Genomic DNA, 15265 nt, shown 5'->3' with positions numbered 1-15265 from the left:
ATCCAGGTTTCATAGAATTACTTAGATGATTGTCACTCTGACCCAAGCTAAGAATAGGAAGGGGTCAAAGGAGGGTAAAGCTAAGGTTACATGGGGATCTACACCGGGGCTTCCAAATATGACAAATTGATGAGCGTGCCCCTGCTAACCCATTCATGCATGAACACATCCATGGTTTTGCCTCTCTGCAGTTTAATCCTGCATAATCCAGCAGACAATGTTTTCACGACAAGGTTACCACCAAAATCATTCTCAAAAGGAGATCTGGTAAAGAGATCAAATGAATCTGACCAATTCATTGTTTTCTGAAATAATGCCATGTTATTGAACAAACTGTCAAATGTTACACGTCTTGTTTTATTATATTTGTTAGATGACGGATTAGTTTACAGCTGCCAAAAAAGTGTTAAGTGCAGAGACGACAGTGGAAGATTGTGTCCAGAGTATTTATTTGTATATCTTCATATTTGTGTTATTACTTGTAGATAAAGTTGGCTAAATTTTTCCTGTTTACTGTGGACCCCTTTAACCTGCTCCAAGAAACTTTTGAAGTCACTGGACCCATGTTTGTAGCTAACATGTGACATTTAAACACACCTTTTCAACCATAGATGGATTACTGAATGAGCACTCTGGGCAGAGGCAGAGAGGCCACAGGGGTCAGGCAGCAGAGGCAGAAAACGACCGCAACAAGACACAAAAATACACACAAAATCACTTCAAAGAGACACAAATTACTACAGAGAGACACTTAACAACAACAAAGAGAAACAAAACTACCACAAACCAAAACAAAACAATGACAAAGACACGCAAGAGACAACAAAGAACTGAAAGACGACAACAAAGAGAAACAAATGACTTCAAAGAGACACAAAATGACTACAAAAAGACACTAAATAACAACAAAGAGAAACAAAACAACCACAAAAACACACCAAAGACTATAATGATCTGCAAAACAACCACAAAGAAGCACAAAACAACCACAAAGAAGCACAACATGACTACAAAAAGTTGCATAACAACTACAAACAAAGTCTTAAAGTGGCCTTCATGTCTCTAAACTTCTGAGAATTCTGGTTCAGCTGCAAAATTAGGTTCAACTGTATCATGTTTGATTTTTTAAGCAAGTTGTTCAAACCTTTACCTCAAATCTGTACAAGGGACCTTCATTCAAATGGTTACAAGTCAGCTCTCTTTTGCTCTTGTTTTGAGTTTATAGTCTATATGGCTCTGTATTATGTCATCATACACAGTTTTTCTTTCCTGCCTTCATTGATTTGTTATCAAGACTCTTATAATGGATTCAATAACGTGACATTATCAGTGGATCAAATGATGAATGTGTTTCCTCTACCAGCTTTGTTTTGGCTTGTATCAATTCCTTTAGGAATGTAAGACTGTAGCTTGTCAAACAAACTTGGTAATGATTTATGGTATTGCTAAATTATCATCACTGTTGTGTAAATGTCTGCTCAGAAGGCATATAGAGGCTCTTTTTGACCACACTGTATTATATAGACTTCCACCTCTTTGAGCTTGAAGCTGGGTTGCTCCTCACATTGTTTGGGACGCCACTGGAGCTCCCTCGGGGACCCCTACAGGTCCCTGGACCCCAAGGCACCGGGCCAGGTGATTTTTTTAAGGAAACTAGTTGCGATTTTCATTATCAAATATTTGACATTCAAGTTAAAAGCCCGTTTAGCATCACCATACGTGGAAAAATGTCAATTAAAATCTAAAATTAACTTTTAAGAGTTTTCCGCTCACCCCCCTTTCGCTGAACAATGGTATGCTCCCTCCTTCCAGTGGTCTCCATCGTGCTGCTGCTGTGTTTAGTCTCTCCCTCCAGACTGGCAGCGTTTGGGCTGGAAGTACGCATGTAATTCATGGCACGCCTGGGAGACACGGAGCGTTGTCTGCCTCGGAACCAGTCGCTCCAGTAAGTCATTTGCCGATTTTAAAACATTCTGTAACGGACTTGTGTTGCCGGAGCTGTAAAAAAAAGAAATACCGTGTAGCTTTGTGAAAACAAACGGAGAAGAGAGCGTAGAAGTTTGCGGGCGTCGTTCACATCACCCATTATCCTCAAGGAAATGTAGACGCACTTCCTAAATGAGGATGAGGATTTTGGGGAAGTTATATGGAGCCTGAGTTGGATGTGGGAGCAGTTTTCGAAAGGATAAAGGCGGGAAACATAGTTGAAAAACTTTCCCTTGTTCTCGGTGGAAGAACGAGGCGGTGACAGACACACGGGTGGATTGTTGTAAAGTCATCTTTACGCACGGTCTGCGCCGACGGATTTGCACAACCCCAAGATGCGCCTGTTGAGCACGTCGTGCGGATGTAACCGCGGAGAGATCCGAGGGAGAAGAGACACGTCTCGGATGATGCATTTGCTTTTCCTCCTCGCGGTTATACTGGCCTGCCACGGCTGTCCGGACAAATGCTCGTGCGAATCACAAACTGTGAAATGCCAAAACCAGGGTTTGGGCGAGATTCCGCATTCCTTACCGGCCAATACCAAAGTCTTGTTTGTCACAGGAAACGACATTTCCCGTATTAGTGTGGATTCTTTCCCAACCCGCCTGGAACAGTTAACAGATCTCTATCTCAGCGGGAATGAGCTGGAGTCTGTGGATGCAAAGGTATTTGACAACTTGCCAAACCTTGTGCGGTTGGACTTGAGCAGCAACAACATCCAGACTTTCAGTAAAGAAGCTTTCCCCCATAATAACTCACTACAGTTCCTGAACCTCAGCTGGTCTTTTCACAATCCTTCCTCCATGGATAAGGTCTTGAGCATTCTACAGAAAGGAAACCTGCTCCAGCTCACAGACCTCGACCTGTCCAACAATGACCTTGTGATTCTTCCAGACGACATACTCACCGGCCTCCCCAGCCTGCTCAACCTCAGCCTGCAGAACAGCTCCATCATCTCCTTTGAGAACGGGACGCTGAAGGTGCCACCGCTGCGTGACCTTGACCTGAGGGACAACAGCCTGAAGGATCTGCCCCCCACCACCCTGGCAGAGTTCAGCCTCAAGCCTGCCCTCCGGATCCAGCTGGCGGGGAACCCCTGGCGCTGCGACTGCTTCATCGAGGACATGCTGCCGTGGCTGAGAAACAACACTCAAGTCGTTGACGTGCAGAACCTGACCTGCGCGGAGCCCGAGGGCCTGAGACACCAGCCGCTCATACAGGTCGAGCAGTCACAGCTGAAGTGTTCTGGCGGCATGGAGGGCGTGCTGGAGACTTCTTATGTGTTCCTGGGGCTGGTGCTGGCACTGATCGGCGTCATTTTCCTGCTGGTGCTCTATCTGAACAGAAAAGGCATCAAGCGGTGGATGTACAACATCCGGGATGCTTGTAGGGACCACATGGAGGGGTACCACTACAGGTACGAGATAAACTCTGACCCCCGTTTGGCCAACCTGAGCATCAATTCAGATGTGTGAGAGAGGACGGGACACTGTCTGAGACCCCGCAGTGAGATATTAAATGACTTATACTGTTAAGATTTGCATGAAAGTCTTCCTCTCCTTGCCACCTCCCCCCCCCCCCCCCCCCATGCTATTCAGATTGGACATCTGTCATGGCTCCTAATTAACCCCTCTCACAACCTCCATTCAACCACTGCTGCATGTCCTATACCTGGCAGCTGTGATGTCGATTTCTTCCGTGTAACATTGCATGGACAATGAATCATGGTGAGGGTTTTTCTGGAGAGTTGCAAAGAGTGATATGTTCTATTTTTTCTTTCTCTAAAGGATAAACGGATGGAGTACATTGACTTTTAGGTGAAAGAATACATACTGCTGGTCATTGCATCCTTCTCATTATGCCTCTGCTGCAGAGAAATGCTGTACTGCTTGTTTATGAGTTTGTTCTTTTTAACATGTGAATTTGTGATATACAGTATGCCTTTTTTTGAATGATTATAGTGCACATTGCATAGTTTTTGGATTTAGTAGGTGGATGTGATTGCTCTTTTCTTTCTCTGTGAAGATATTCAGCTAAATAAAATGCCTCTGGATTGCTGGTACGTGTCTCGACTGAGGACCTTTTTGATCTTAAGACAGGAATGTGATCCAAAGGCTTAGACAAGGCGGAGACGCTCTTTTACTGAGGCAGCGCCACAGCCGGCACAAAACATATGACACTACACTAACTTTTACTCCGGTTGTCAACAAGTTCAACAATGTGTGAAACTCTGCAGTAACAGTGGAAGTGCTATTTTTTCACTTACAAGTGAGCTGGTAGGAAATGGAGCCATATTGAGAAATTGAATAGATGAAACACATGAATTTAAATGAGCTTCTCCTATCTGCAGGTCTATAGGTGATGAGAATAGCCAACTGCTATCTCCCGTCCAATTTACTTCCTGCTGCGAATCTGATAAAAAATCCTTGGCTCCGCAGTGAATTCCCTAAAATAATGTGTGTGAGCTGCAGCCAGTGGGCAGGTTTCACATCCAACAGCCCCCCCCAAACACACACACACACACACACCCCAATAGACTCCAGCACACACTGAAAGCCTTTCAATATACCCCAGCTGCAAAAGACAAAAAAAAAAAAAAAAGTGGTTTTCTCTGTTTTGTGGCACATGCTAATGAAGGCAAAGTGAACCCGAGATTCTCGTGGGGCACAGAGGTATTATGGAAATGTGCTCAAGCGGCTTTGCCTCTCATGTAACCCTGTTTTAGGGGAAGTGGCATCTTTGGAAAAAGTGTTTTCCATTAGTGTTTCTACCCCATCGATTGCTATTTTTCACGCCATCCAGTATCATATGGATTAATAATTAATATGTGGTATTCCTTTGAAGAGTGTACTATGCATGTATGGTAGTCTAAATTAATGAAGATGTTTGTTATGTCGGCACACAGGAACGACTGTGAACCTCCTTGGCCTCTTGAAGAGCATCTAGATAGATAATGATTTCCCTCTCCCTCCCGCTCCTCACTCTTTCGCACAAACACACACAACAATATCTAACAACTTAGCCTTGCATAGCCTGCAGCTACATGTCATTTGTAGTAGAACAGCACGACTGGTGCACAGATTTCCCCTTGCTGTATCTCACAGGAACACAGCGTGTTGTCATGGCATGTCTTTTCAGAACCAGAAGCATTTCTTTGCCATGATTCTGATCGTCTCTGGATGTGTGTGATTAAATTTTTTTTTGGTTTGACATGAGGAAGAGAAGCGCCGTGTAACGCTATCTGTCTGGTCTGGTGCTCTGGCTGGTGTTAATGCTCTGTGTGTCTCCTGACAAACACAGCAGCCGCCCCACTGTCTCAGAGGGCTGGAGACGTGTCGTCACACCTTTGAGTTTCACACTTCCCGCCTGGAAATCTCTTTCTCAAGGAGACGTCTGTTCAAAAACAGCAATAGCAGTCTCGGAGAAAAGGAGTGTGTAGTTGTCTGTCGATATGATGTACGTTTTAAATACAGGTTTATTATTCTCGTGGGCTTCTAGGTCTGTTTTCCAGGCTTCTATTCTGATGATGACGCCTTTTATTTCTGGCGCTCCGAGATTCTTTGTGATTTTCAAGGTTGATTTCAACTGGTTAAACACTCCCAAGCCCAACGGCTGTTAGTTACAAGCACTCGTTTCCTCACTTTGGATTTGTAATTGTTGCAGGTTCATTTTGAAAATGGATGGTCTCACTTAACACACACCTCAATTCCCCAAAGTGAGGCTTCCTTACCCCTTCGTCCCAGGGGGGACATACAGGTGCAGGCTGCTTACAACCTAATGTTTCCACAGAGACTGTCGGTGAGTAGTCCTCCTCCTCCCGCTCTCTGCAGATTCATATTAACAAGTGATTTTGCCCAGCCACGCCTCGAGCTACGCTTGGCAGAGCAGGTGTAATTACAGCGAGGAGAAAAAAAAAACGATAGCAAGCGAGGGAGTGAATGGTTGAAAAGGAAGAAGAATAAAAGAAGTGAGTGTGGGCAGCACTCTTTGTTCTATTAGCACGGCGACACCTTTTCTGGCTCGCTCAGTGGCCCCTTTGTGCTTGTTAACACCAGTCTCCAAACAGCTTCGACGTCTAAATAGCCGGTCATTGACTCGCGGTGTCAACTGAGATCCAGAGGGGCAGCAGCGTGTCGCGGGCAGTTCCCTCGACTCTCTGTTGTCTGTGAAGGATGTCGTTTAAAGCTCATTTCCAGACAGGAGGCCCGACTATTGTGTGATTACAGACAGAGATAGTTTTTATTCTACTGCTCCGCTTTTGTCTGAAGAGTCAGAAAATCCAGTCTTCTTTCAATGCATAATTGCAATCTCAATTTCCACTGCAGGTAATATGAGGCTAGAGTTAGAAAAACAGGTGGGTATCCTGGTATATTCCAGTCTTTTTAGTAAAAAAAAAGTCCTTGTCTTACTGGTCCCTCACCTGCAGCTCAGCAAGGAAACACTAAAAAATACAAAATTTCCCTGTAACTCTGCAAGATCCCCACCTGATTTCAAAAACTTGCATTTCTGAAGCCTCATTTTAGCTCCAGCCCGAAACAAATCACTGTCCAGCTTGCAGAGCAAGACAGCTGCAGCCACTTATGTTGCAATCTTTCATGTAATCTGTGGCTTTAACTGCACATGGGAGACTTTTGTTCCCTTTCTTTAGCCTTCCAGACAATGGGTGTAGCCCACCTAGGGAGAAGCGTGTCTTCAAGATAAAGTCAAAGAACAAAAAGTCTCATCTATCCCTGCCATTCCATAACCCACGAGCCCTGTGAAGGGGTATGAAAGAGACAGCAAAGTCCCAGGATGAAATGTTGGCAATTAATGTTTCTGCAAAGCACCGATACGTGCATTTTTGTACGTGTCATAGGCAAGGGATCATATTGATGTGTCTACAAAACATGTCATAATCAGGTGCACTACATGTACATTTTTAAGGAGACCTCGGGACATCTCCAGCCGTGTTGTTGATGACCAAAATAAGGTATTTTAAGCCAAAACATGATCTGTTGTGCCTAAACCTAACCACAGTATAAGTGCATTGCTGTCATGACAGAAAATTTTAAATTCAACCTAAAGACACATAAAGTTTCATCATATCCATGGTTTGCAGAAGCGTACATTGCCAGCATTTATTCTTAATCTGTCATTGAGCTCTGGAAATTTGCAAATTACAGCTTGAAACAGATTTTTTTCAGCCGAAATGATAAGTGGCTCTACACAGGTGCAGCAGTTTGGCATTATGAGCGCTGTGTTTGTTGTTGTTCATCTCTGTGTTTATTGGCTGCTCACAAAACACCTGTTAAGTTGCACACCACCACCTGTGTGTACATGCTGCACTTGTTAAGCCAACAAAAGCAATTTGGCTTTGTGTTATTGGCTAGATCTATCGGCTATAATTTCTTTATCTGCCGATAACCGATAATGTAAATGTTCTATTACTAGGCCAATAATTTATCAGTCCGATATATATCATGCATTTATTTTCGACATATATATATATCGTGCATCCCTAGTTTCTGTTCTGTGTCTGGGCAAAATATTAATCTTAATTCTTTAGCTCAATACACACATATTTCCCAATTCAATTCAAACTCTCAACAAATTTCTGACATAATCAAGCTGCATTGAAACAATACAGCAAGTCTGGGATAATCCCATCTGAAACAGGTTTGATGGATTACTGCAAAATGGTTTTCAAAATAACCAGGTATTTAAAAAGTGCAATCATAATGTATTTCCCTCGTTAAGCAGTTTGATGTGATAGAGAGATCATGGAGCCCTGCTCACTTGGAAAATCCTAGAGGAAGAAGCCAATTGTCACAGGACCGCCTATGGAGGGGTTGATTTTGTCTGAGTTTGGCTGAGTTGATGATAATGATAGAAATTATTCAGAGAGTTTAAAATTGTGAAATATGCATGTATTGAGCAAAGGAACTAAAATTAAAGTTTTGTTCACAGACACACAGAACAGGATGACATCACCTACTATATGCAACAAACCAAACCATTTCAAGCGGTGCCTTGCAAATGTCCAGAACCCAATGAAAAACGTGTTTGACAGATAGAAAACCTTGAAGTCAACACAGTATAAATATCTGCCAATGAAATAAAACCACTGTGGATCTGTGGCACTGTTTTTTATGCAGGAACAAATACCATGTAGTTATGATAGAACTACATTAATACTACACAGAACCACAATTTGGTTGCAAGAAAGTGAAAACTAGTGGAGATATGAATTTTTGAAAATGACAGATTCCTCATTCTGGTAAAAAATGACTTCCTGTTATTAATTTGATTACTGTAACCATCAGCAACAACTATTTCAATGAATGAATGTCGCCAAGTTTCCTGAGGGTCTCCTGGATGTTCAAGATACATTTCAACCTAATCCAGTGAAAAATGAGCAGTTGTTGAGGTTTAGAATAAACATACAAGAATCAAAAAAGGCTGAAATTTAGCTCAGAGCGCCAAACTTAAAAAATGATGACATAAAAAGTATTGGGAATGCAGCTATAGGTGGATTTTGGGTGAGTCGGCATGGAATGGCCCATATATTTAATACACAAGCACAGCTACATGTATGACACAAAAGCACCTTATACCAACAGACATCACAAACAACTGGGCTGTAGTCTCTTAGTTTGGAGTCACATTGCAAAAGACACCACTCGAAGCAATTAATAATTCTTGAACTGTAGATATTGGCGAGTGAGTATCATATTTAGGTAGAGCTGAAAAATCTGAGCCTATCTTTTAATGGTGAGATTTAATCGTCTAACCCGTCAAAGCAGAATAGAATATTTGTAACACCTCAGATTAAATTTGTCACACCTCCAGTTGAAAAACCGTCAAACCTTGTCTCAACCGCTCACCCCACCCCATAATACTCCCCACTCAGACACTGTTTCCCGCTCACAACCTTGTTTGTTGAGTCACATTTAATATGCCAGTGCACTTTCCTAGTGTTGAGAGACAGACTGGCAGGTTATCAGATTGCCAGAGAGCCGTAATTACATTCACCGCGCCGCACTGGTCTGCTGCTTCACAAACACCTGGCAAGTTGCCCCAGCCACTGACCTTTCCTGTGGAAAAAAAAAAAGATCCAGCCATGTAAATGGCAGTCACATGTGACCCGCTTTGTAAAATGAAATTATGATGAAGATTTGTTTTCAACAAAGCAACGGATATCCCCTCAGTCTCTTTGATATGCCACCGTTGCTCCTGTTTAGCTTGTTGTATGCTGGGCATGGACTACTTGTCATCAACCCCCCTCAACCAAACATCCCCGCAACCTCCCTCCACATGAGATGCCTCAGCTTCTCTAATGTGGATTTATGATGCCGTACATGAGTGTGTTTGCCTCCTGTTGAGCCATGTTGGGCTTAATGAACAAGCGGCCTCCTAAACGAAGACGAATCTGAGCTGACAGCGCCGCGGCCTCTCCCAGAGAGACGTGGCCTCACCAGCATCTGCCAACATGTGCTTGAGGGACAGATGCAGAGATGGGTAGAGATCAGGAGGCGGATGTAGGCTTAGATATCTGGTGGCTTCACTCGCTCAATTTGTACAAAGACGGAACATGATGCACGTAAAATGTCAAAATACGTGCTGAGAATGACCTTTATGTGTAGAATAGCCTGCACTGAGGGCCAGGTATGGTTACTAGTCTGTTTTTACTGGATGTTAAGTCACTGCATGATGGTTAAGGATGTAAAATGTTAATAATATACTGACCTTTCCTGGGTGACCTTTACTCTTGGAAGACTAAAGAGAATAGATTTAATCATTTTAAATGTTTCTTTTTTTTTGTTACAAGATTTTACAAGAAGGTTTCCTTCTGATGGAAAACATATGTCCTGATGATCATTAACACACCTTCCTGTGTTGCTGTGTTAGATCACGTGCTCAGGTGCATGCTCTATGCTGTGAGTAGGCAGCTGGCATCTTTTAGAGTGAGAAAATGAGAACATATTGCAGCTAAATCACAAAGTCAGCCAATATCTGTGTATTACTCACCGCACACCAGAAATAAACCTGGCTATGAATCTAGAGGTCAGACTGTTTGATAAATAAACCTTTCATGTCTTAAAGCAACATTATGTTGTTTTTTTAAACCTTAAAGGAGACATATTCTGCTCATTTTTAGGGTTCATAATTTTATTTTATTTTACTACTTAAATAGGTTTATATGCTGTAATGCTCAGAAAACACACCAGTTGCCTGATACTGTCCAGTGCTCTGTTTTAGCTCCTGTCTCTTTAAGGCCCCCCCCCTGAATACCTAGTCTGCTCTGATTGGTCAGCTCACACACACCTGAGCCAGCACCACTCACAACAACAGAACATTTGTGCTAAATCAATTCTTTAGTACCAAACTAGCCGCTAGGCAAAAACTACACAAGTGTGTGACGTAGTGACTTAGTGTGATGTCACAATGTCACAGAAATAAAAGCAAGACTACTGATGGGCATTTCAGGAGCAGTGTTTTCTGTGGGAGAGAGGAGCTTCTGTTGGTGCAGACTTTGACCTTTAACCAAAAAAGCATCATAGGTCTACTTTAAAATAACAGCTTCAAAATAATTTTGATGGTACAGTGTTTCGTAATAGTGTGAATGTCTCAGCCACTCTGCCCCCTCTCGCTTGTTTCTGTACAGTGTAACTTCAGTGAGAGTTTAGGATCACAGCGTTACATACATGTGTACTTTTCAACACATAACATTGTTATGACGTAATGAGTTTTGATTGTAGTTAGCGCCTACATTACTGTTATTAGTCTTACTTATTGTAACAGACCTGGGATTTGTATTTTCGACTGGTGTCAGAAACAGAATTGCACGAAATGCTAATTTCTACATAACGTTGCTTTAAGTAAGTCTTGACTCAGCTTGGTAAGTGTTACATCTGAGCAGTGCAGCTAACAATCTATCAGGCTCACGTGGATGATTTCTGTGTTGATTTGTCAGCACTCAATAGCACAGCTGATTAATGGGCCAGTCTCAGAAGGAGTTGGTGTTTTCCCTTTAATACATTTTTCTTTGGACACAAACTTGAAACACAGCACGTGTCTTGTAATCTAGTCTGTGACATAGAGGGACAAGAGTAACCTTTCCGTTGCATTTTAAAACCACTAGAGACTGATTAATGTGTGGGCATGTACATCTGATGCCGGGCTCCACCGTCGAGTGCTCTCTTGTGTCTGCTCTTAAACAGAGAGCAAGACGTTCAAGTGTTTTTACACTAATTTGTTTCTTAAATGAGCTGATAGCCTGACAGGCGTGCTGAGGAGATTGCTGGCACTGAGCTTTTAAAGCCACTCTTCTTGGGTTACAAATAGCAACGTGAAAAAGCTCCCAGCATTGTCTTTAGCCTCAGTGGTTTGTGTCCACATATACAGTAACACTAAAATAAAAGAGCAGCACTCTCTCAGGATGGCTGTCTGGTGTTGATCATCCTTATATAGTGATGCCTAAGGAAGAGTGTTAATGAACTACTTCTTGGACCTTGAAATTGGACTAGTTAATGACAACAATGCACTTTATGTGTAGAGACAGCAATGAGATAAAAGAGAAAGGAAGTTACATTAAAATGATTAGATTAAGTGCTGCTATCTGGATGCGTTAGTCCGGAAACCTGATCTGTACCAGATAACCCCGAGCTCATGGCGACATGTTACTCTAACTGCCCAGTCACGCCATCTTTGTGTCTTTACTGGCTTATAATCAAATCCACTCAACTCTGAGTGGATAGCTATTTACTGTATCTGAACACAGATTACATTTCCCTTTAATCACTTTTATACTCGATGTGTGAAGCCAGGATGCCTACAGCCTTTAAATGAGCTGCATAAGCACTATGTAAGCAAGTAACAGGTGTATTAGAATCCATACATTAGCTATGTAAAGGAATATAAATATATGACTGTGGGAATAAGGGTAGTGTTTAGCCTATGTATGTTATCTCATTTGCTACTATTGCTGTTTTTTTTACCTTCTTTTTGAGTGTTTGACAAAATGTATTTACAAATGTAATTAAACATAGTGGAAGCTATTTTGATCAGTCTTTCTCTGATGTCTTAAATGAAAAATGTAACATCCAGTTTATTTCATGTGCACTTGTGTAAAGATTAAAATAGATTTGACATTGAATATAAGTTTGATATCTAATTATTCATCTTTTAAAGCCTTTTTAACAAACTGTCCCTTACTTTTTAAAGTCTTATTATCATTTGGCTTAAGGGTTCAAAGGTCAGTTTTGACATCGGAAATGGCAGTCAAGAAAACAGTCTCACCACAAGGTCAATTTAGTCATTGCTTGTGGCTTTAAATCTTTAGACTTGTTCTGCTATGAAGCTAACATGGCTGAGAAGGCCACCTACGTACATCTATAATCCCATGACAGCTTGGATAACTTAATTTGCTGCTGAGGATCACGTCCCATGATGCAAACCTTCAGAATGGTTCCTAAATGGATTTGGAGAGACTGTTTTCTCGATTATTTCACGTCATGTTTGTGACTCTTTTTTTTTTCACAGTACGATAACCATCTGACAGAATATCACAGTATATGGTATTATGCAGTTGCTATTACCCGTATCTGTTACAATGACCCTTAGAGAAATGAAAGAAACGGAACAGAAATAGCTTTTTTGGTTGAACAAATGCTTTATTATCATTTGACAAAATATAATGTCCTGACAGACATGAAACTTGAAAATATAAATATTTTAAGTAGAATGGCGCTGAGACGAATACATACCTCCTCCAAGGTCCAACAGTCCCCTTTAATTCAATCAGGCCTAATCCGATAACCTATTTGTTACTGTATAGCAGCCTAAAAAGGCTACCCTCTTGGCAAACATTTAAATTCACTAGATCTAGATTTTATGAACTGCATCAAATTGAACTCACTCATAGATCCCAGCCATCTAAATACACCAGATTTAAAAAAAAAAAAAAAAGTTTTATAAAGATCCATGCATTATTCCCCGAGAAACCAACGAAAATCTTGCAATGTTATACACATTGAGAAAAAATTCCTGGATCTGTCCCTTTTATTCAGATCTGCACCAGAGGGTAATGGGCTCCATTCTGGGCTGAGACCCATCCTCCATCTAAATTTAGTAGAAATCCGTTCAGTAGTTTTTGTGTAATTCTGCTCACAAACCAACCAACACCTGGACATGGGTGAAAACATAACCTCCTTGGCGGGGGTAATAATGCTAATAATAGCAGATTTCAATACCGTGGATAAGCAAATTTACACAGTACAATAACTGTCAGTTTTCACACTGCAGTATACCTTGAAACCTTGTCCTCTTTGTGAAACAAACACCATTGTGGATAAAAATCTGACAGACAAGATAATGTATTAAAGGTGCAATATGTAAGAACTGGCCATCTGTTGAATTCATACTCAAAACAAATAGGGAGCAGCATATTACCAGAGTAACTTCTAACTGCTTCCAACTGTAGCAGCTGTTAGCTAGATAGCTCACATAGTATTGCAGTTAGCAGTCAGCACAATGGGCTTGGAGCACGGGAGATTGGAGCCCGAGATGGGCTGGGGCTAGCTGGTTAGCATGCTAACTTCCATCGCTATCTCCTTAACATGATAAATATACGTTATAAGGTCAGAATTACTAAAATTATAACATATTGCCGCTTTAAGTTTTATATGTTTAGTTACGTTTAGTCAAGCCATCCTCCTTCCTCACTCTCTAACATATCATCCCATGTTTCCCTGTAAGTTATAGCGACAGGTGACCAGATGAAACCCAGGAGAGTGGTATTAATCATCTAATCTAACTGTCAAGATGGCAAATAAGCATGTCCCCCAAACTGCTCCTGTCATGGTTTGTATTCATGCTGCTCTCTTCTTCATGTCTCCCTTTAAGGTAGACTCCAGGGGCTAATGTGCTAAAAATAAAAGTTAAGTTAAGTACAAAAGAAAGGCATGTAATGACTGGGACACCGTCGTAGTTTTTCTTTGGTAAATCCTCTCAGCAACAGGCACTTCCACTCAACATGTTAAGCTTTCCATGTGGACACGCTCCAACCTAAACACAGCTTGAGGTGTGTGTGTGTGTGTGTGTGTGTGTGTGTGTGTGTGTGTGTGTGTGTGTGTGTGTGTGTGTGTGTGTGTGTGTGTGTGTGTGTTTCTGTACGTTTCTTCTCCACTTTCCAAGAAGCCACCACCGAGAGCAAGTGTTAAATCTTTCCCCCTCATGTCCAAATAAAGCGTGACAGCTTAGTGACAGATTTTTGCCATCTGGTAAAGCTAGAGTGGTTCTTATATAATCTGAAGTGTGTAGTACTGTACCTCAGAGAGAAAAATGAAACAGATTTAGAGAGGAGAAAATACCGTAGCTTCAGGTGTGTAAGGAAAATCATCTTGGTTTGCCGTCTCTTCTTTGTTTGAACTTTCAAACAGAGTGGATGTACTGTAACTCGGTACTGTTCGCTGCTTTACATCTCAGGAGGTAAAATATAAAAAGATTTTGCATAGTTTGCATTTTCTCAAAGTACTTCAGAGATGATCAATAACTAATCAGGCAGAATGTCAAACAAAGTTAGAAAGCCAAAATGTAAAAGTTGTAAAGCGCCGTGAGGGATCTGCTGAGGGAAGTACTTTAACAACCGTGATGATGCATTTAGTACAGTCTGGCTCTCCTCTCGGTGGTTGTTTTGCGAGGCCGTGCGGTCAGCAGGGAACAACATTAAACGCTTCGTAATATGATGTAAAACCGCGGAGGGTGTCACAGTGAGTAATGACCTCGGCAGCGCAGCAGCAAGGCAGCGCGAGCGGAGACGGCCGGGAGGAGCTCGATCACGGCATCCTGCAATGCTTTTACAAGGTCATGTGGTGCAAAACCCCGATTTATAAACATGTAGTTTTTATCCGCCACATTAGAATGCTCAGCAGGCCTTGAGGAAATGGTGTAACAAGGTCCACACAGAATATGGAAGCCGTGTTCCCGCCATTAATCTGTTAGTGCAAGAGGTGTTACAGTGGACGCTGGATCAACGCCTCCGGCTGCAGCACTCACAGAAGGAAAAAAAGAATTTGTTACGTTGCCGAAAATGATTTTTCACAACTCTTTACACGAGGTAGTCAGGTCGGAAAACCTGCAGCTCCCTGGTTTTTATGTTGAGTCGAGAAATATTTGTCTTCTTCTCTTCATAACTACGTTACAGCTGATTTTATATGATATTTATTTTGGATTACAGTATGCTAACCCCACCTTGTCATGGGAATGTAGTAGGAAGATGTATTAACTTTAAGTTAAATAG

General features: G+C 41.8%; 1 protein-coding gene across 1 annotated transcript; it reads left to right on the top strand.

Moving 5' to 3' along the window:
- The first annotated feature begins 1846 nt into the window (after positions 1–1846).
- tpbg (trophoblast glycoprotein) lies at positions 1847–4048 on the top strand. The gene has a single exon (XM_073485562.1). It carries the CDS (start codon positions 2322–2324, stop codon positions 3459–3461), a length of 1140 nt encoding a protein of 379 aa, XP_073341663.1. The 5' UTR covers positions 1847–2321; the 3' UTR covers positions 3462–4048.
- Positions 4049–15265: the final 11217 nt, after the last annotated feature.

This window comes from Pagrus major, chromosome 17, assembly GCF_040436345.1.
Source record: "Pagrus major chromosome 17, Pma_NU_1.0".
Lineage (NCBI taxonomy): Eukaryota > Metazoa > Chordata > Actinopteri > Spariformes > Sparidae > Pagrus > Pagrus major.
The sequence above is the reverse complement of the archived record's forward strand: the minus strand, read 5'-3'. Positions and strand labels throughout refer to the sequence as shown.

Excerpts from the sequence above, each read along its gene's own strand:
- tpbg (XM_073485562.1), top strand. The coding sequence starts at position 2,322 with ATGCGCCTGTTGAGCACGTCGTGCGGATGTAACCGCGGAGAGATCCGA.